Source organism: Plectropomus leopardus, chromosome 22, assembly GCF_026936395.1.
Source record: "Plectropomus leopardus strain MGB_pleo_1.0 chromosome 22, ASM2693639v1, whole genome shotgun sequence".
Lineage (NCBI taxonomy): Eukaryota > Metazoa > Chordata > Actinopteri > Perciformes > Serranidae > Plectropomus > Plectropomus leopardus.
The window spans coordinates 8,429,020-8,451,344 of record NC_142197.1 but is presented as its reverse complement, the minus strand read 5'-3'; the positions used below and the strand labels follow the sequence as shown (position 1 = coordinate 8,451,344).

Here is a 22,325-nt window from a genome sequence, read left to right as displayed (position 1 = left end):
AATCAGAAGAGAATTTTTCCATCACTAAGAATCAGCAATTTCATTTCAAAAAGCACCAAATGGATTTCTATAACAGAGTCAACATCAACAGCTTGATTTAATCACATTTTGATTAAAGAAATGTTTCATCTAGAACCCTTTCACAGCCTTTCTTTCGTCCATTGACACAAGATTTTTTGGAGTAAATAAAGGGATTGCAGTGATAATCTTAAAAAAGGACTTTAGGCTGTTTCTGGATTGATTGGTGAGCACACTGATAAAAACTGAATCAAACAGGTTTTTAAATAACCCCGCTCTTTTCTTTAAAATACCCCTAATAATGACTTAAAGGGACAGTTCACCCTAAAATCAAAACTACATATTTTTCTTCGTATCTATAGTGCTATTTAATAATCTATATTGTTTTGGTGTGAGTCTCTAAATGTTGGAGATATTGGCCGCAGAGATGTCTGCCTTTTCTCTAATATAATGGAACTAAATGGCACTCGGCTTGTGGTGCCAAAAGCATCAAAAAACTACATTTGATAAACTCATCAACAATGTGTCTTTCCAGAAATCATTAACCAGTTACTCAAGATTATCCACAAAACTTATTGTGAACAGTTTCATGTTGGAACTATAAACTAGGGCTTTTTCTCTTGTCATGGAAAAATTATTATCGACCTACAAACTACTCATAATAACCTGACAAAGTCCTGTGAAACACGAGCGAAGCAAACCATCTCCAACAAATGTTACATCTCTGATATATTCAATTTTTTCTCACAAAAATCAAAATGGATTTCTCCCTCTGCAAATTAAAAAAAAAGAAGAATATCTGAATGCCTAAATCGAAAACATTGTACCGACCCAATTAACAAATATTCAAACAGCCAAATTTTCGAGTCCAGCCCCGCTATTTACTAAAGGTAAGAGGGAAAATATGTATTTTTGATTTTGGGGTGAACACTCCCTTTAAATGATACATTCTTTCCAAAAGGCTCTAAAAGCTTTTTCATCAGAAATTTTGTTCTAAAATACCACAATGTATAATACTGAAAATAATACTAATAATAATACTAATAACAATAATATTATGTGTATGAAAAAGGTGAATGTTTTCCGTCATGTTTCAATATTGCAGTAGATGCAGGACATAAACAGCTGACAGCTAAGAATGCATACATTCCCCGACATATATTAACATTTTAGATGTGCAGCAGATATGACAACTTATAATGCAACATATCTATTTAATATTCAAGCAAAAATAAAGTGCAATAGGGTTAAGCACGGAATACAATCTTAATGACACCCACCCTGTAAATGCATACTGATAATAAACCTATAAAAAACATTATTAAAGTCCATCTTGGGGTTTATACACATCTCGTACTGTTAACTCTCAGTATATTATATCTTTATACCCTTTTATGGATTCTTCATCCCTTATTTTCCAAACCACTTGATCTCACAGAGCTCCTTTTTATCGCCTGTGCGGTGGCTCAAGTTAAAGTGTCGGGACTCGGTAATCATGCATAGTTCAGGTTGTTGCAATCCTCTTTCTTCACATTGGATTTTAATCTCACGTTCTTTTCGTTTGTCTTGTTGCCGTTTTACCACCTGCAGCTTCCATCGGTGGAGAGGAATCTTCTTTTTGAATCATCCACTTTTTTTCTTCCTGTCATTAAGTTATCTTTTTGCTTTATCTTTACAGGGAGCTTCGTCTGAGGCGGGAGCTGCTGTTTCTCTGTCGCTGACACATTGACCCCACCAACATACCATGGCAAACATAATGTCGTCATTATTAGTTACTCATTCATACAAACGCCAACAAACTCCGGCCTTTAAACTCCGGCTTTTAAACTCTCCAAATACGACCACATTGTTGATTTTCCTCCCCTCCAGACAGGCATTGTTGCCTCCTGACAGCTCAGTCGGTGAAAAGTGGAGACAGGGAGCGAATAGTTGGGCTACAAAAAAGTCTTTTTTTTTAATCCCGTGTCCCTCTACTGGACCCTGCTATAACGTACAGGAAGTCATTCAGAGTTAACAAATATCACCTCACTTCCAGGTGGCGGCAACGGGTCGAACGCCTGCACTCCCCTTGGTGCCCTTCGACCCTAGGGATTGACCCGAGCGGCTCCGCAGGTCACGCTCGGCGTTCTCGCTCTGCGCCTGCTCCTCGTCGTACCTGGTGAAACACAGATACGGAGGAATAACGCAGTGAGGAAACGCATATGAGGGGACTCTGGTTTCTCCTGCTCTTTGCCTTTTCATGAGCTATGGATTATGTAAACAAGGTGTTTTATTCAAACAATGCCTCACCGCGAAACACTGAGCCCACCTCACCCTCACCATTGTGTTTGAACAGACTCCCGCAGCTCTCTGTGGACTCAACACAGTGTCCCTTCGATAGCTCAGTTGGTAGAGCGGAGGACTGTAGTGGAAAATACCAGGCATCCTTAGGTCGCTGGTTCAAATCCGGCTCGAAGGAGTGACTTTTATTAGTGTTGCTCAATAGCACTCACTACAAGGACACTGACTCACTGCTATGCTGTAACTAGTTAGGAATGCGAGTACCTCAGTTTGTGACCTTATTCATAGAAACTCTGTGAAGTTTCACATGTTGGTATTTAACGAGTGGCTAAGCAGCAGATATATACAAAAGGTATCTATCTAATTTGACGAAAAAAGTGAATATTTGACCGTTCATATATGTACATTGTGATCCATATGTTCTCCCTTCAATAGCTCAGTTGGTAGAGTGGAGGACTATAGTAGGAAATAACAGACATCCTTAGGTTGCTGGTTCAAATCTGGCTTGAAGGAGTAGATTTTAAGAGTTTAATCCCATAATCCACTGTTGTACATACTGTACAAGAGTCATACAAACCTAGATTATAACTTTCGTACTGTGTATGACGTGTACACTAAGTAGTAAGCGGTATTAAAATACATTTTGGGTGATCTGATCAAAAGTGAAATTTGTTCACATAAACCACCTGTTGAGGTGGTGTGAGACATGTTTGACTTCTTTTATTTTTTTTTAATCTAAACACTACTGCCTTCTGATTCGTCACCTACAAACACTTCGTCATGAATGCAGAACATGGTGGTTGTTTCGATGACAGCACTAACGCTCAATAGATTACCAAAATTACCACGAGTCGGACAAAATATTGCGTAGCCATCCATTGTTTTGCCCCATGTGGTGGGAGACGTGTTGAAGTCTGTTGACAGCGAGGTCTCCAGCTATTATTGACACAAGCATGAACATGACTCGCAAGCACGCAGAATCTTTGCATGTGAAGACAGAGAGACCACAATTTGATCAAAAGTTATTCAAGCACTTTCAAAACATTCAAAAACACGGCAGTGTGTGTAACTTCACCTCCGTCTCCCCTGCGTTTCATTGTTGTTGTTGTTGTTTTTTTGTGTGTTTTCCGGTAAGTACCTCAGGCTTCTGATTGGCAAACGTGGCCTAACAGTATATGCCACCTGTTGCTTTGGCATGCACTTGACTTGCATTTGTATTTTGATGTGGATGGAGATTTTTTTGAAATACTGTTGGTGTGGACGGGAATTTTTTTTGTAACTGAAGGTGGAAAATACGCATTTCTGAAAAATACCAGTGTATGTGTAGACTAGGCCTAAGTGTGTAAGGGTTAAAGTGATCCATATCGTGCTGAGCAGATGTTGAACAGTTTGTACACCAATAGTTTTATGTAGGAGGACTTTTAGCTAGTGTATTTACCAGCTGTTTATCACTTATTGTTGTAACCTCATGAACAATAACATGACATTAACTTTTGCATAAAAGAATGTCTTTTGAAATGCCGTCAGACATTTAGTACGTTGACTATGTAACGAGTTCTGGTTAACTAGTAACAGCGGCGTGCTGTGCTGTTCCCTGTTTCTGTCTCCAATACTTTGAAGAGTACTTATAGATAGAACATTTCCAATGGATTTAACAGCTATTACATGGCATATTCAATTTTGGAATTTATTCCCTTAAAAGTCACTCCTTCGAGCCGGATTTGAACCAGCGACCTAAGGATGTCTGTTTTAACCACTACAGTCCTCCGCTCTACCAACTGAGCTATCGAAGGTGGTACCAGTTCTTTATTTTCAAAAATAGAAAAATTGCTGTACTATATATTGACCAAACAACTAAGAGCATGGAACCATAAGCCATCTCAGCACCGCGTACAGTGACAGTTCGTCCGTGTTTCAGGTGTTATTGCACAATACATAGTTAAAAGTCACTACTTCGAGCCGATTTGAACTAGCGACCTAAGGATGTCTGGTACTTTACACTACAGTCCTCCGCTCTACCAAATGAGCTTTTGAAAGTGTGTAAACGGGCTAAAAATAGAAAACATCTAGAGTCCAGTAACTGTAGAGGTGAAACTTTCATGTTTGGCTGATATTTTTAGCAGCTGTGTGACCCTCCTCCTCTGTCAGAAGATGCTGAGTTTGTAGATTTTAACGTCACTCACAGGACTTGGTAGTTGCCCAGGGCCTCTCGGGGTGGGCTGCGATTCCAACGGCAGTCTGGGATGTCCCCGTTAGGCGTGACAATGTTGAGGGTGTCGTTGATGAGGTTGTACTTTAGGATGCGGTCGTTGGCTGTGCTGGAGGTCAGCGAGGGAGAAGCGTTGACCTGAGAATGACACAGACAATGAACTGACATTTACACAGAATGATGTTATGCACCAAAACACATAGAGACAAGCAGAGCGTAATAATGTAAAGTAGGATCCAAACAGGCATGAGCACATTGTTTCATTTCCTCCTCTCCCCATTATAGAAGCTCTTATCAGACAGGAAATTCTGCTGTAACAGCTGTGCTCATACATGGAGGACAAAAAAATGTTGTAAGTATTAAGAAATAAAAAATGAAATAAATAAAATAATAACTGAACGTAGAAAGTAAACATGGAAAAAAAAGTTGATAATTAGTTATTTATTTGTCTGTATGTTAATGAGGTAGGAGGTCTTCACTCTAAAGCAGAATGCATTGATCTATTTATTTCCATATTTATTTAAACAGTTTTTATTTATATTTTATACATTTATGTCAGCATTTAAGTATTCTAGAATTATTTAAGCACTTACATATTCCTGTATTTATGTATACAATTTTCTTATTTATTTATACTTGTATACATTTTTTTCCCTGTTTTTATTTATACATATATTTACTTAACATTTTTTATTTATTCTCATATTTATGTTTACAAATATTTATTTATATTAATATTGATTTATTCATTACTGTATTCATTTAACATTAATTTATTTTCACATTTTTTTGATTCCTGTTTTTATTTATAGATTTATTTACATCTCTATTTATTCATACATTATCTATTTATTGATACTCATTTTTTATAGTCCATACTTATAGACATACATTTAAAGAGAGTGCCCAGGGAAAGATGAAGCAGCTAATTTGATATCAACAAATGAATTCCTTGAATAGATGGCACAAACAAAAAAATAGTTTAGCTTCTCATCTCTTTTTATGCATCACCTGCTAATGAAAACTGACTGCCTGCAGGATTACTTGCAGGAATAACGAACAAATGAAAAGCAATCTTGACTCGGTTTGTGGCACACATTTTTGAAGTCCCTCATGAGGATCCTTTATGTCCTACAACCACTTTCATGTTGCTCAAAATAGATCAGATTGGTGTCTATTCAACAGAAATAGTTCAGACCTAGCCTGGAAACCCAGCAACTCATTGCACGGCTGTCAGAATGAGTACAGTGAAATATGACAGCCACATGACATGCAAAATGCAAAAAACATAACAGAATCATGACAGCGGCGTTCTGTTTCGAGTTTAAGACTTGCCAGCAAATAGCCTGTATCAGCCTGTGTTTCTTGGTACATACTCAGTTTGAAAACAGCAGTGTTTTTCAGCTGGAATAAATGGGTTAAAGACACACCTTCAGCACACATGTGAATACAGAAAGGCACACGTTCAAACACAAAACACACAACCTCAAGGGCTTTTAAAGTTGCTTATCACTTGTGGAAAGGAACGCGGAGTCAGTGTGTAAGCACGTTAAATATCTTTGGGCTCTGCAAAATACGCAACAAAAACAAGGCAAAGATTAACAATATTTTTTTACAGAGCAGGTGGTAATAATAGTCAATTAAAGCCCTTTTTGTGTGTTTGGGAGAGTGTATGCATGAAATAATTCCTAAATTACTCACCTCGATAAGCCATGGCTTGAGCTTGTCATCGATAATGATGTCATACCCGTAACACTCAAAACAGTGCTTGTCATTGTTCATCACAGGCTGGGAGGGAGAGCGGACAGATGGAATTAGGAGGAGGACTCAACTTACATTGATTGTGATATGTTGCGTCATATTGATGCAATACAGAATGAGTCATCAGGGAAATGTTAGTAACATCCAAATACACCAGTGGACATAACTAGCAGTACACAGAGTAGCCTGTGTGTTGTGGCCTGAGGGGAAGTGAGTCAGATCAGACAAGGGAAGTGTGCATGAACCTGAGTGCACTGTTGTGCTAAAATAAAAAAAGAAATCACAGAATTTCAGGGTTGTTTGTTTTACAGCTGTGTGTATGACTGTGCTGCTCTGCTGAAAACACTAATTACCAAAAACAGCCTAAAAGGCACAAGGAAAAAACACAACAACCGGAGGGATCAGCATGTGTGGGATCATGGTTTTTGTACTGTATGTGTCTGCAGCACTAGAGATGTAAATGGTCAATGAGCTGTGGTTGACTATAAATAATGTACATTTACTAATTTAATTAACTTAAAGAAATACTTTACACTGCAGATGATCATTTGTATATCAATAACTCATCCTGTGTTAGGCTGAATTTGTGAAGAGAACTTTCTACCATTCCTCCACAGTGAACGAAGAATCCAAAAACTGAAACAATTCTGGATTAATTGAAATTATAAGGGTCGATGTTTAATAACAGTGTGAGTATATAAAAAAAATCTGCTGGTCTACCACTGCCTCAATCTGTTAGTGTTTTTATTTTATCGTGTGAATCTGAACTAACAACTTTAATCATGGGTAAACTATGGGTTAAATCGCTTAAAAATCACTCCTGCGACCCAGAGTTGAAAAAGCAACCTAAGGGCCCTGACAACCCATCGAGCATCTGCTGTTCTAGTTTTTGCTGTGTGCGGTGGATTCAAGTGCAAAATCTTGGCTGAAACATGTGAGGCAATGCAACAATCAGCTTTCATCGCTGCTACTTCTTTGTTGTCGGTTTGGTGTGTGTGATATCTGATTTAACTTTGACAGTTCTTCGCCCTAAAGTTCAAATCTAGCTGTTAACTGCTTTTGTACAGTATGTATGTATGGACTACGAGTTTTAACTCTTAAAAGTTACTCCTTCGAGCCGGATTTGAACCAGCGACCTAAGGATACCTGATGCAACCACTACAGTCCTCCGCTCTACCAACTGAGCTATCGAAGGGATGTTAAAGGGTGAACATGCAGGTGGCACATCCCAGAGCTGCTTTCACATAGGCCCTCTTTACACCTGGTATTAATGTCCTAAGTGCTCAGCTTTGTAAAACAGAAAGGAGTGATGTGTTTATTTGCATGTAGAGTGGGGAAGTGAGATCAGATCCCAAGTGGTCACTCCAGACGCATGTGGAAACGCATTCTGATGCTAAAGAGGCCCACAGACTTACTGTGAACACACGGCTCTAAAGAACACACCATCCTCAATACTGTGCTCAGAATAAGACAACTGCTGTCAGGTGACTTTTCTCACAGCATGTTGATTTTTGTGAATGGAGTTCTGAGATTGACCATCTTATGGACCTCTGGTTTACAGTCAACTGTGTACTTTTGACTCTTAAAAGTCACTCCTTCGAGCCGGATTTGAACCAGCGACCTAAGGATACCTGGGAAATCCACTACAGTCCTCCGCTCTACCAACTGAGCTATCGAAGGTGTGTTGCAACATGTGAACATGCAGCTGCCGCATGCCTGAGCTGCTGTCACACTGGCCCTGTTCACATCTGGTGTTAACAGTCGTCCTGGGTGTTCAGCTTCTGAAAACGGGAATGATTGATGTGTTCGTTTGCCAACAGAGCGAGGAAGTGAGATCCCAGGACAAGATGCATGTGGAGACGCATTCTAATGCCGAGTATGAACGGACAGACGCAGAGGTTTCCTCTTGTGATCCGATCACCAGTGACGCATGTTAGTACCCGGTGTAAACAGGCTCAGAGACTTACTGTGTACACAAGCCGCTAAAGAACACACCACCCTCACTATTGAGGGTCAGACAGCCTCTCTCACAACATGTTCAATTTTGTGAATTAAGCATCAAGAATGACTATCTTCTGAACTTACAGTTTATTATCATAAAAAGATATTCATACTGTATAAATATATATAATATATGTGATTTTTAACTGCTGCTGTGCATGTTTAACTGTGGACTATGAGTATTAACTCTTAAAAGTCACTCCACATTTGAACCAGCGACCTAAGGATGGCTGACAAATCCACTATACTACTCCGCACTACCAACTGAGCTATCAAAGGTTCACAAAAACTGGAAATTCTCTATTCAGATGGTCTGTATTTAATGGATTTACTGGTTATTAATCATCCTTAGTTGATTTTTTTTGTTTAAAAAACCCAACATTTTATAAACTACTGAGTAATAAGTAATGGTCACATATTTTAGAATTTTATTTTTAGGTAAAAAAGACTTGATGTCCACTTACAGCCACGGCCTTCAGAGACTGCACCACGATCCAGTGGATCTGGTCAAACAGTCGGCTGGTCACCTCCTTCCCTCTGGTGCTCTCTAGGTACAAACGGAGGTTACTGACTGTCCACTTGCCTCCATGGACGTGGTTGTAGTCATCCTGCATTAAAGGCACACAGTGTGACTAGATATTGAAATTCTTGTGGTTTTGGGGGTTTGTTTTGTTCTGTTGAGCTCTGTTGCAAAAATTTAGTGCATCATGATCTGCAATTCATCGACAGCGTCTTTGGAAGTTTTATCATTTTGTGAAACAATAAATATAGCTAAACGGACACTTAAAAATAATTCCTGCTTTAATTTAAAGGGGCAGTCCAACAGTTTCACCTATTGAAAAATAAGAAAGAAAGAAATAAGAAATAATGTCACCTGGGGCTTTGAAGTACATTTTTTTATAGAAAGCTGTGTCACAAATTTGGGACATGGACTTGGAAATATGAGGACTACCATTTAGGGAGTGGCAATGAGTTGCATAATGGTAAATAGAGGGTACAAATTTGGAGCTTGATCCATACTATGCATTGATTAAAAAGCCAATTTTTGTTGAATTTGTCCATGGTACAAGGGCAGTTAATTTTACAATGCATTACCTAAAAGAAAAATCCTAAAAAAGACTTCTCAAATCATAGCATATTTAAGATTTCTGAAAGACTAAAATAAGACATTTTAATACCAATAAAGGCCTTATTTTTAGGTTAATATCTTTTAAGACTTTATAAGGATCTGTTGAACTCAGTGAATACTGAATTGGTGGAATACCCCTTTAAAACACTAAGTTCTAATAATAATCCTTACATGTCATAACAGACGAGATGCAGACTTACCCCGTGTTTTTGGATGGCCACGTTGGTGAGGTGAACAAACATGTTGTCCAGCTCACTGGTGCTCGGAGTGTACTTGACTGTGCAGAACCTGCAGAAGCCGAGCTTGTACCTGAGGATGGAACCACAGAGAGGGTTCAGTCGTCGCTGTAATTAACAATTAAAGCATCAAAATCCGAATTATAACTGGATTCATTTTCCATCCATCAACCAGACAACTTCTCTATTGCAGATCTAGACTCAAAAGTTCAATACCAGAAAATACTTAAAGTAATAAAGGCTACATAAAAGGTTTTCACTAATCAAAATTTCCACTGAGGGAATCAAACATGACAAAACTGTTGTGATGGTTTGACTATTTTAAAATGCTAGAACAAACCTGTTGTCTCCTGTTAAATGTAGATTATTTATTACTGCTAACTGCTGCTGGTATTATCCAACATTTAGAGACTTATGTATATTCTCGGCTTACATGTAGCATTTCAGAGGCCGATATGTTGTCACCAGAACGTAGAGACGCAGGTCAAACTTCTTCCCTCCTATCAGCAGAGGATTGTCGATGTACAGGGAGATGACGTACGCCTCCTTGCCGCTTGATGCTGCTACGAACCTGAGGACGAAAAAAAAGAAGCCAAACATTAGCAAATCACAACTGTCTGATGAAAATGATTATCAGTTTTGGATGTGTTTTCTGAGAATCAAATGTTCATAGAGTACATTATATAGGTTGTTGTGCGCAATTACATTCAAAATGTCACTACTGAGAACTTATGAGTACACTCTTCTTCACTAACTGAGCTGAGAATAGGAATAAAACAGGTTTGGTTTATTTTTACTGAATGAAAAAGAATATAGAGCACCATGCAAATCTATGTAAAAAGAGTAAGCTCACAAGAAGTGTTACAGTGATGTCATGGGTAACTCACGTGGAGGTGCGGCTGTCTCTGGACCACTTTTTGATCTGGGACAGTTTGTTGATGAGGAAGATGCCTTTGCCCTGAGCCTTCCCGCAGGGCTTCATGATCCAAGTGCTGGACGGGTTCTTGCGGAACTCCTCCACAAACAGGTTATAATCGGCGGGCAGCATGAACGTCACAGGGACGAAATCTGCACCAAGCGCAGAGCAAATAGTTAAACATATTCGCTGTGTTTTGCAGGACAGATAATGCACATTTCTTTCTCTAATGGATACCTAAATATATGTATTTCCCGTTTTCGTCCTTCTCTGCCAACGGACTGCTCTCCTTCTCCAGCTCCTTGCGGTAGCGTTTGATGTTCTTGATCATCAGGTCCTTCCTGGTCAGCTCGTAGTGGTTTGGGAAGTGGTTAACCATCTGCTCATCTGACAGGCGGTAGCCAGTGTCCACGCTGAACACAGTTCTGATGGTCTGGATGCTCATCCTACATGTGGGCACAAATAAATCTGCATTATGGTGATCTGGAAAGCCTAGAAATGAACTTGGTGATGAAATATTAATAATAATAATAAAGTTTATTTATATAGCACTTATCAAAATTAACGTTACAAAGTCCTTTACACTAAAAAATTAAAAAATTAAAACAATGCACAGGAAACATACAACACAAAAGTAAAATTTAAAAACAATGGTTGAATTAAAAATCAAAACAGCAGTGCAAGCTTAAACGCAATTCCAGGAGTAAATTGCAGTATAATAATAGAATAATCCTTTAAAGAGAAATTATAGGAATGCCTTTCGATTAAAATAAGTCTTCAAAAGTAATTTAACAGAGGATAGTGATGCAGAAAGCCGAGTTCCTCAGGCAGATCTTTCCACAACCGAGGAGCCCAACAGCAAACGCTCTGTCGCCTTTAGTCTTTAAGCATGAGGTGGGAACAGTCAGCCGGTTCCTGTCTGAGGATCTCAGGTTGCGGGCTGGTTGGTATCGGGACAGCAGTACAGATATATTTTCTGGGGCAAGGCCATGAAGGACTTTAAAAGTAATAAGTAAAATCTTAAAATCAATCCTAAAACAAATCGGCAGCAAGTGTAAATTTATTAAACCTGAAGTAATGTGTTCCACTTTATTGATTTTAGTTAAAAGTCCTGCTGCTGCATTTTGCACAATTTGGAGTACATGAACTGACATCTGATTTATACCTGTTAAAAGACCATTGCAGCAATCCAATCACGAGGAAATAAAAGCATGAATGATGATGATTGTGAAAAGGATCAACATGCACTGTATATACAGCTGTTGAAAGTTGCAGAGAACATAGTATATTGAGTACCAGGAGATTGGTACTTTATATTTCTAATGTACAATATTTCAGCAGTGCTGGAGTGCAACTATTTTAATTTACTCAAGTACTGTACTCAGATGCAAATTTGAGATATTTTTATTTCATTTGAGTTTTTAAATCTCATGTCACTGTCTACTTCCACAACACTTCAGAGGGAAATATTGTACATTTTAGCCCAATAAATGTATTTGACAGCTCTAGTCACTGGTTACCCTTTAGATTAGGGTTCCTACAGCTTCCTGCAAATTTTATTTAATTTTTCTTACTTCCACAACTACCTATATTTGGTGCATACGGAATACACTGTCCAAAGACTAAAGAATTAGGTGTCAGGTTAAAAAGGTGCAAACCTACCAGTAGAAATTCCAGTCGTCGTTTTCTGTGACTTGAACCCATTCCCTCTTCTCAAAGTTGTTGATGAGCACTGATTTCTCGATATCTGTCACCCACTTCACCTTACCGGCCATGGTGCCTCCCTCTGGGGTGGAGCACAAAACAACAGGTAAACACATTAAACAAAAAGCACTAAAAAAAATACAATGCACAGACAAAAAGGGGTGAAATGCATTCAGCTACCGTGCACCAAGGCAGTCACCTACCTGCAAATCAATGTCAGGAAACAGCCAGTCATCAGCATCAGCTAGCCGGGCTGTTAGCAGGCTGCCGGATCCTCCCAGGAGTGCTGCAGAGGCGGCTGGGCGGACATCACCCAGGCACTGATGCAATCTCACCACACTGTCGTTGGCTGGTTTAACTCATAGCGAAACGCGGCCACAGTTTGTCAGCATCACTAACAGCTCCGGCTAACAGCAAATACCTGCCTCCATGTTCGCGGTTTTACTGCTAACAGGCTACATTTATTGATCCCGGCGACGTGAAGCTGGACACAGTGACGAAACGCCCACTGCTGCTCTTCACAATAAAAGCCTTAGTTATTGAAATGTAATAAAATATAACAATAACAAGCATTTAATGCGACTTAATTGCAATTTCAAGCGAGTTTAAGAGCAAGAAATGTCTCAAAACTGTTAAACTACGTCGTTAAGGGCTTGGTCCTTCCGGGGGAATAACCTAGCAACGGAGGACGCAATGATGTCATGCAGGACGTCATTACGTCATTTTACCAGCAGAGGCCAGTGTTGGAGTCTATGGTTGAACTGTATGTGGAGTTTACCACGTTATATATATTTATATATTTATACACACATGCATAATATACATGAAGTATTACATACTGTCAAATTCTCGCAGAATATTGATTATTATAATATTTATTATTATTATTATTATTATTATTATTATTATTATTATTATTATTATTGTTGTTATTATTATTATTATTATTATTGAATGTTATTGAAATCATCCAAATTAACCCAAATAATTATAATTATTAAAGGTTATTATTATTATTATTATTATTATTATTATTATTACATTTACATTCCATTATATTCTGATAAAAACGATAATAATAACAATAATAGCCTTTATTTATAGAGCATTTTTCATACAAGTAATTCAGCTCAAAGTGCTTCACTATTTTAAAAAAAAATGCAGTGCAAAAAAAGATTAGACTATCAAAAGGCAGGCTACGATTACTAAAATATAAAAGTTAAAGTAAAAAGATAGACCTGTAAAAAAAAAAGTAAATAAATAAATAAGAAAAATTACTAAATAAACAAATAAATACAAGAATTACATCAATAAAAAGCCAGATTAAATCAATAGGTTTTCAGTTGTCGTTTAAAAATGTTCACTTCTCTTATAGCTTTTTATATACTGACATAACATATTACACAGTATAACTTATGTGTGATGTGTAATACTATAATAAATATATTTCCTTTGCATACAAGATGTTTTATATAGTCATTAGCGCCCCCTTGTGCTCCCTCTGTGTAGCAGCAGGTAAAGGCGTGGCCAGTCATTTCTGCGGCAGTTACCTGAGAGCGACGAGATTAAAGGACGCTGCTGTAAGTACAGCAAAATCATCTAACGAATATTTCTTTATTTTATCACTTCCACAACATTTACACAATAATGTCTTTATATTTATTACAGGGCGGCGTCCACTTTAATCTACACAAACGGTAGGTTTACTTTCGTCTTTTTCTTTTATTTCTTTTATTGTGCATGCACCTGTTTTACTGCCCGAGATCCTTTTGAAATAAACATGATACTATCCCAACATGACATAATATATTAGTGATTTGTAAATGCAGTTAGTCATAGTTAGTCAGTTAGTCAGTTAGTCATAGTCAAAATGAATTCATATTTGCTTAATGTGTAATCCAGTGTGTGTGATCTTGAAAACGACCTTTGTTTGCTTTGGGTGAGAAGGATGACTTCATCTCTTTGTTATGACAATATGGCAAAGGACTAAAAGCTACTACACGGTTAATACTCAAAAACTGTCCCCAGGGTATTATTGTGGAGTCTAAACTATGGTTATATTGTCAACTTTCCCACATTTATACCTATATTTTCATGAAAACCTTAACATTGAATTGGCACTGTAAAGATAAAGCCTTATAACTAAAAGTTTTTAAACTATCAAGTAAATATCTAAAGTCTATAGGTAGATTATTTGGAGCCAATGGTGTTTTATTTTTTTCTTGAGTTAAAAAAGGCAGTTTGGTTGATTTGAGTTATGGAAATGGTGCATTTGCATTAAGGCACATGAATGCAGGCACAACAGGAACTAGTCTGAGGACAGGTGCGCGTAGGTGGGAACACACCTGATTGGTGGAACAAATAAAAAGTCATAAATCCTGTAATAAAGGCAGATTAGAAGCACAGTTTCTTGCATTAACGAGTTCACACAAGAGGGGACTTAAACACACTTTTGTTGTGGTAAACTGTAGTAAGCGAGCTACAACCGTTGGACTTAACCTAACAGATGATGTCATCTCTTCAAAGCTGGGAGAGCCTGTTTTATCAACCTGGATTTTCTCCCCAGTAACACAGCCACCGCCTATCCTGGTCACATGACGCAGTATTTACACAGCCTCTTTATGAACGTTTGGATTGAAGCAGTGATAAACACTTTCAAACCATGGAGCCATTATCTATCGTGCATGGCTGATGGAGCTTGAGCAGCTTTCTCTCACCTGTGCTGATATGACAGATCTGAATATTACCCGTTTCTCTTCTCAGAAAACATCATGGTTGAACAAACAAGACAGCCAAGTCGTGCCGTGTCCCTCCAGGCTGGACCTGGTGAGGTGGACTCTGACACCCTGTTTGACGTGAACCTCAGGTACAGTGCAGGCCTTTTCCCACTCCAGTCATAACAACACACAGCTCACACACACTGGGCCTCAGGCAACAGACAAATGCAATTTTACCAAAGATAAACAATATTTAAAAAGACACTTAACTTGGAGAATCTAAAAAAAAAAAAGCAAAGTAAGCACTGATTATAGTGTAATCTTCTCATCACACTCTTCTTTGACTTGCTTGCAAACATCTTTGTCACCTCTGGTCACTCGTTCAGGGTTAATGACAGGGCTGCACGGACCTTTGGGCGCCATTTGGCTGTAATTGGAGACCAGCTGGACCGGGAGTGGACGAGCAGACAGCGGCACAGATTACCAACTCCTCTTCACATGTTGAGACCCGCTCAGGCACTGACCAGGACCATATATCGGTATAAAATCAGAAAATAACCCTTAAATTACCACCTTGTTTGCCTCTGTGAACCAGTCAAGTTGCAGAAAAAGTTTAAAATCAAGTCTGTGAGAACATTATGATGTCACAGTACAGTTGATCTTTGGCCTTTTTGGTGGATAATATCATCGCTTCCACATGTTATTCTTGTGGACATTTGTGTGAAAATTTGTCATAATTTGCAAATGAATTCTTGAGTTATTGCCAAAAACATATTTTGCGAGGTCACAGTGACCTTTGACCACAAAATTCTAACAAATTCAGTCTTGAGTCAAAGCGGATGTTTGTCCTAAATTTGCAAAAATTCCCTCAAGGTGTTCTTGAGATACTGCGTTCACGAGAAAGAGATGGATGCAAGGTAACAGTGACCTTGACCTTTGACCACCATAATATAATCAATTCATCGTTGAGTTCAGGTGGACGTTTGTGCCAACTTTGAAAAATTTCCTCGAGCTTTTCTTGAGATATCGTGTTCACAAGACTGAGACAGATGAGGTCACAGTGACCTTGACTTTTGACGCATGACCATTAAAATCTAATCAATTCATAATTGAGGGCAAGTGGATGTTTGTGCCAAATTTGAAGAAATTCCCTCAAGGAATATCATGTATACAAGAATCTATTGCCAGTGTGGAGGCGTGGAAAAAAAACACCTTTCTCTACATCTGTGATGTTATTGGTTGTTAAGGCATTTTCACCTGGTGTTGCTTTCCTGCAGGGATATCCACACCCAGTTACTGGGCTTCCAGGGCCTGTCTGCTGCAGTGAAGGCCTGGATAACGAGCACCGCACCTGGGCAGGGGATCCTCAGAGCTGAGGCCTGGGCAGCCTGGGTAAAACTCATTCTCTCTTGTATTATATCCGTGTCTCAAGTGACCTCTGACTGTTACTGCTGGGTAGAAATCATAATATATATGCATGCAAAAAGTCTCTCGAATTGCACACTCACTCAGAACTGAGACACTGTATATCTCTCTTTTTGAAAATTGCTGCTACATGATCAAAAGAGAAATTTGACTTGTATTTTCGTTAATTTTACAGGTGCCCAATTTGAAACCAGTGACCTGCACTGGCTGGACCAGAAGAGCACTGGTGGCGCTGGTGGCCGCAGTGACCATTTTCGGTGCACTGTGGGTGGAATGGAGAGCCTAAAAAAGGCCATGAGCAGGTCTTTCAGGCCATTTTATATTTGACATTTTTTTCAAAATGATAGTTTTTGCTAACTGATTTGTTTCTGCAGTTTACGTTAAGTTTGCTTTTTTAAAATATTATTTTAATAATGTACTGAAGTTGACACGGCCCCTAAAGTCCCGAAAGGTGATATTTTGTATTTTGTGTGCAAAACTTATTATCTTGTGGAAACTTAAGTGTCATGTAGGAACAATATATTATCTTGTGGGAACTAGTTATTATTTTGTGGGAACAAGTTGTTAACTTATGTGCACAAGTTAATTATCTTGTGGGAACAAGTTATTTTCTTGTGGAAGTTATATTGTGGGAACTGTGGAAGTTGTTATCTTGAGGGTACACGTCATTGCCTTATGGGAACGAGTTATCTGGTGGGAACAAGTTGTTATCTTGTGCGCACAAGTTAACTATCTTGTGGGAACTAGTTATTTTGTGGGAACAAGTTGTTAACTTGTGTGCGCAAATTAATTATCTTGTGGGAACGGTGGAAGTTGTTATCTTGAGGGAACAAGTTATTGTCATATGGGAACGAGTCATATGGTGGGAACAAGTTATTTTGCAAAAGTTGTTATCTTATCTTGTGGGAACTAGTTATTATCTTGTGGGAAAAAGTTTTTATTTTGTGGGAACATGTTATGTTCTGCTTACAGGTTCTATCTTGCCATTTAGGGTTATTATCTTTGCCCAAGTTAACTGACTTTTGGGAACAAGTAATAAAAACTTTCGTGCACAACATAAAAACCTTCCAGGACTTTAGGGGCTCTAAACACTATATGAAACAGAAGTAAAAAAAAAAAAAAATGTAAAATTTGTGAAGGCATAAGAAAATTGTTTAAATTGGTTTTACAGTGTTGCCCTGGGAGATGGCCAGCGTATTGTAGCAGTGACATGTTGGTTCACATTTGTATTAATGTAAAAAAACATGTTACCAATGACTGGACTGTTGCTGGCCTGCAGTCTTTTGTACCCAGATTAGTTTCTTACTGGTTTAAGAGGCCAAATTTTTAACAAACGATATGTAGCCGGGCTTAATATAAAATGAAGAAGGCTGGACTTTCTGTTTCAGGTTTGCTCTTTCATGTGATGCAAATAAATGAAATTCGCAAAAATAAAGAACTTTTGTCATTAATTTAAAAAAAAAACATTTTTTTTTAAATTACATAATAATACAAATACAAGACCATAAGAGGCAACCACAGGAGCTCGCAGGTTCAAAAGGCTTTGCTGGTCGTGTCCGCACCAAAAGGAGCACCGAAGCCCTTTTTCGACCTCTGCATATCTGCATTATTCGTCCTCCTCATAAGTGGTGACTTCCACATGTGAGTACGTTTGGAAGGCCTTCCTGTTGCACACTTGAAGCGTGGCACCGAGCTGCTTTCCGGGGCCGACCTCGTAGGTGTAAGGGAACTTCATTCCCTGCGCCCTCTCGTAGATCTCGTGCAGACTTTGCTCCCACTTCACCGGTGACACCAGCTGCTTCACCAGCTGACTGCACACGTGTTTCTCGCTCATGTAGCGCTTCCCATCCACGTTGGAGTACACGTTAATCTCGGGACGACGGACCTGAACGTGAGAGAAGTGTAGATTTCAGATTAAAAGTACTAAATTGGTCAAAGTGTGCTACTTTTCCAAGAGCTGAGCAAAATGGCGAAGGTTGAGGTAAGAAATTATTAAGTGATATTTGAAGGAAATTAATAAATAGTAAAGGGGGATAAGACTTTTTTTTTTTACTTTCCCATAGTGCACAAAAGTGGTCTGCATTTTTTTTCCAATTAATTAATTAATTAATTTTTTTGTCTATAAAATGTCAGAAAAAGCCCAAACATTTTTTGAGTGGTCCCTCCAAAAGTAGGTGCCTTAAGGAAAAATTATACATTCATATTTTTTAATTATAATTTCAATATTGTTCACCATATAAAAACAAACAATTTGATAACAAGGTAACAACACATTGCACTATAATGTAAGAATGTCTTATAATGCATTATTGACATGACCATAGATTTACCAGCACAGTTTAAAATTACTATATGTCTACATTATGGGAATTTTATAGATATATCTGTCAATTATTTTCACCAAAAAGCGATTTGTTGTTTGGTTTATAAAATGTCAGAAAATAATGACAAAATGTTGATCAAAGCTCATGATGACTTCCTTAAATGTCTTGTTTTGTCCTTAACCCTAAAATATTAAGTTTACTGATGTTATAATAATATATAATAATATTATCATTGAAGAAACCAGAATTAGAAAATTATTACTTTTTTTCTTAAAATAATTACTCCAAAAGATTATTCAGTTATTAAATAAGTTGGCAATTAATATTCCAGTTGACAGGTAATTGATTATTTGTTTCAGATCTGTTACATATATTTCCAAACATATCAAAATGAAATGAAATAAATAAGCAATAAAAATGGAAATCATTATACTAAAACCCTGTTAAATATGAACGCTAGTTGATTATAAGAATATGTCCTCTGTATGCTTTTTGTGGAAAAAAAACGAAAAAAAAACATGAAGCGGCTGAAAAAAAATTGACTGACCTCCACCTGTCTGAGCACGTCTCTGAGGGGTTCAACAGCGGACTCCATCAGCTCGGTGTGAAAAGCCCCGCTGACCGGCAGAAGTTTGGTCCTCACGAACTGGAGACGTCTCGAGTTTTGCTGCAGGAAGTCCAGAGCCTGAGAGGACAACACAGGACACAAATGTGAAGGATATCAAAGATCCTTCCATCGATCAGCTGTGGTCAGTGGTGGACAAAATACATACGTCTACTTGAGTCAAAGTACAAATACTCGTGGTCAAATATTACTCCAATACAAGTGAAAGTTGTTGAGTCAAAATATTACTTGAGATAAAATACTTGCTTAAAAAAAAGTTCTTTTTTCTTTTTTTTTATTCTCAGCCATTTTTATATATTGTTACAGCATGTTTATAAAACCTAATAAATCTAAAAAAACAAGAACTGTTTGCTTGCCAACAATCATAATTAGCAGGTTATTTTGGCTTTTTTGGCTTTTTTTCTGCTCATCATTTTTGTTTTATTTAATCTTAAGAGATTTAAAACACGAAACAACAGGACTCACCACAAAATCTAAACAACTATCGGCTCTAATTTTGTACCAAAAAATCTCGACTGCTTTCTCGACAGTTCATACATTAATTCATCTTCTATTACACGGCGCAGCCAGAAATGTCATTTTTATTGTTTTCCATTTTTTCCCATTAGTCTGTTTATTTTTTAGTCATTTTTAGTCATCCAAATATTTATTCATTATTTTCTTTTGTGTGTGAGGTAATGGTAATTTTGGTGACATTGCAACACATATATTTGATCAGATTACGTGTTTATAGCTGTATTTTGAGTGAAAAAATTCATAGCTGTCATAATGCTCCATACCTCTTGGTGCCCTGCGATGACCCTGCCATGAGGGAACAGATAGTTCGCCACAGAGCAGACGGGCTCCTCGATGCCCAGGCTCCTGCAGTGCTCTTTAGCCTGCACACAGGCATATTTATACTGAGCCTGAGGTCTACCGATGACTGACAGCATCCCACTGGGAAGCAGCTCTGACGCTTTCTGCATGGCCTCTGCACGAACCTTCACCGCGTACAGAGCTAGACGACGCAGAGGAGGGATGACGGATGAATTAACACTTACAATAATTTGAACTGTGCAACATCTTTGTTATAAACAACTTCAGAGACGTGTTTACCTTCTGCATAGTTCATGGCACCAGAAAAAACCAGGGCGGCAAATTCCCCGACGCTGAAACCTGCAGCAGCAACACACCTCTCTATGGCCTGTGGACAGAAGTGTAAGGGTTAAACAAAAAAATACAAAAATTTGTTGCTGTAAATAATTTAACTTCCCATAAGCACAGTAAGTTCCTTACATCAGCTACACCACTTCACAACATTTCAGAGGTTAATTTTGTACTTTTCGCTTCAACACATTCATCTAACTATAGTTTCGAGTTAATTTGCAGATTTTAAGATTATACTTTAAGTTAACTTATGTCTCTAAATATATATATATATACACACACACGCGCACACACACACACATACATACATATATACATATACATATATATATTTATATTTATGTATATGATGCCATATAAGGAGTGAGGGATTTATGTTTTTTTTAGGGGAGAGGCGCATACATTTGTATGTTTTTTTGGATTTATTTTACCTACGATTTAAAAATAAATAAATAAATAATAGTCAGATTTTCTATTTTCTGACAGAATATGTCGATGAACGCTTTAAGGGAAAAAATATATCCAAATATGAGCTTAAATTAGTGATATTTCATCAAAATCATTTTACTCGTTTACATATTGGCCAAAAAAACCCCCCAAAAACCCAAACAGGTAAGTTTAAAAATCTAACAACTAATTTTTAGTGGAGGGAGGTCAGGCATTTTCACGCAGGGAGGCTTCCCGTCAGCCCCCTCTTCTGATAAATTAAGAACAGTCCCTAATCTGACCTGGGGGTTTTCGTGGTTGAGCCTCTCCACAGCAGCCAGGGAGGTGACGAACACCGCCGGCTGACAGTGAACCGTCTTCATCAGCTCCTCCTTGGGTCCCTCCAGGCACAGGGACAGCAGGTCGTACCCGAGGATCTTCTGGGCCACCCGGAACATGTCTTTAACGTTGGGGTACTTCAACAGTCCTCTCCCCATGCCCACAAACTGGCTGCCCTGCCCGGGGAACAGGAGCACCGAGCCGTCGCTGGGGTTCTTCCTCGGTCTCCGCTGCTGCTCCTCCGCGACGAGGTATTCGGGCGGAGGGTGGTGGGCTCCGTCCGGAGAGCCGGGCTGGTTGGTGGACAGTGTCCTCCTCAGAGACACCAGAGACCTGAACCTCCGTCTGGAGACTGATGGCACCCTGAAAACCACCGAAGTCAACATGGCGTCACCTGAGGGTGTCTTCGCGGGTTAAAACAGTCCCATAATCTGCCTGAAAAAACTGCAATTCACCGACAGAAAAAAATAAAATATGTGTCTGACGGTCAGCATGACACGGTGTTGACTGCCGCCATGTTGACTGAGGTCACCACGGGTTTATTTTATTTTGCTTCCGGGTCATTTACTTTTTTTTTTTTTTTTTTTGGCTGCAGCAGCGCCACCCTCAATACAATAGTCATAATTTTACACCATTATTATTATTATTATTATTATTATTATTATTATTATTATTATTATTATTATTATTATTATTATTATTATTATTATTATTAATGTTATTATTATTTTATATTTTTTTCAAAATAACTTTATTGTCCCACTAAGTAATTAATTTTGTCGTCTTGTCTGTTCAGAAAGTCTAAAATAAATAAATAAATGAAAGAATAAAAAAATAAATAACGCATTTTTATTTGTTTATAGATAAAAATAAATACAATCAATTATAACGGTAATTATTTAATACATTATTGTTGTTGTTGTTATTATTATTGTCATTATTATTGTTATTATTATTATATTTTTGCAGCCAAAATGACTTTATTGTCCCAGTGAAAAAGGATTTTTTTGTGTTTTGTTGTTTTATCTGTTAAGGCACATTAAAATAAATAAATAAATGCATTTTTATT

At 38.0% G+C, this 22,325-nt stretch overlaps 3 protein-coding genes and 5 non-coding genes across 8 annotated transcripts; 3 read left to right on the top strand and 5 right to left on the bottom strand.

Moving 5' to 3' along the window:
* Positions 1 to 78: 78 nt before the first annotated feature.
* ttll1 (tubulin tyrosine ligase-like family, member 1) lies at positions 79 to 12,925 on the bottom strand. Its single transcript, XM_042511426.2, has 10 exons — positions 12,458 to 12,925; positions 12,213 to 12,336; positions 10,788 to 10,996; positions 10,522 to 10,702; positions 10,068 to 10,205; positions 9,599 to 9,707; positions 8,734 to 8,877; positions 6,209 to 6,295; positions 4,482 to 4,645; positions 79 to 2,173 (listed from the first exon to the last, which is right to left on the bottom strand). Exons 2-10 carry the CDS (start codon positions 12,323 to 12,325, stop codon positions 2,044 to 2,046), a joined length of 1,275 nt encoding a protein of 424 aa, XP_042367360.1. The 5' UTR covers positions 12,326 to 12,336; positions 12,458 to 12,925; the 3' UTR covers positions 79 to 2,043.
* On the top strand, positions 2,389 to 2,476 carry trnay-gua (transfer RNA tyrosine (anticodon GUA)). Its single transcript is given in 2 exon segments — positions 2,389 to 2,425; positions 2,441 to 2,476. It is a non-coding gene; the product is annotated as a tRNA-Tyr (tRNA).
* Positions 2,724 to 2,811, top strand: trnay-aua (transfer RNA tyrosine (anticodon AUA)). Its single transcript is given in 2 exon segments — positions 2,724 to 2,760; positions 2,776 to 2,811. It is a non-coding gene; the product is annotated as a tRNA-Tyr (tRNA).
* On the bottom strand, positions 4,005 to 4,091 carry trnay-gua (transfer RNA tyrosine (anticodon GUA)). The gene is given in 2 exon segments: positions 4,005 to 4,040; positions 4,055 to 4,091. It is a non-coding gene; the product is annotated as a tRNA-Tyr (tRNA).
* Positions 7,377 to 7,463, bottom strand: trnay-gua (transfer RNA tyrosine (anticodon GUA)). Its single transcript is given in 2 exon segments — positions 7,377 to 7,412; positions 7,427 to 7,463. It is a non-coding gene; the product is annotated as a tRNA-Tyr (tRNA).
* Positions 7,862 to 7,948, bottom strand: trnay-gua (transfer RNA tyrosine (anticodon GUA)). Its single transcript is given in 2 exon segments — positions 7,862 to 7,897; positions 7,912 to 7,948. It is a non-coding gene; the product is annotated as a tRNA-Tyr (tRNA).
* Positions 12,926 to 13,770: 845 nt separating the features above from the next.
* Positions 13,771 to 17,834, top strand: bik (BCL2 interacting killer). Its single transcript, XM_042510944.2, has 6 exons — positions 13,771 to 13,834; positions 13,923 to 13,951; positions 15,018 to 15,120; positions 15,358 to 15,510; positions 16,249 to 16,363; positions 16,572 to 17,834. The coding sequence occupies exons 3-6, from the start codon at positions 15,026 to 15,028 to the stop codon at positions 16,680 to 16,682; spliced, it is 474 nt and encodes a 157-aa protein (XP_042366878.1). The 5' UTR covers positions 13,771 to 13,834; positions 13,923 to 13,951; positions 15,018 to 15,025; the 3' UTR covers positions 16,683 to 17,834.
* On the bottom strand, positions 17,310 to 21,811 carry mcat (malonyl CoA:ACP acyltransferase (mitochondrial)). The gene is made up of 5 exons (XM_042510943.2): positions 21,220 to 21,811; positions 20,441 to 20,528; positions 20,125 to 20,342; positions 19,268 to 19,405; positions 17,310 to 18,281 (listed from the first exon to the last, which is right to left on the bottom strand). Exons 1-5 carry the CDS (start codon positions 21,640 to 21,642, stop codon positions 18,003 to 18,005), a joined length of 1,146 nt encoding a protein of 381 aa, XP_042366877.2. The 5' UTR covers positions 21,643 to 21,811; the 3' UTR covers positions 17,310 to 18,002.
* Between the last annotated feature and the right edge of the window lie 514 nt (positions 21,812 to 22,325).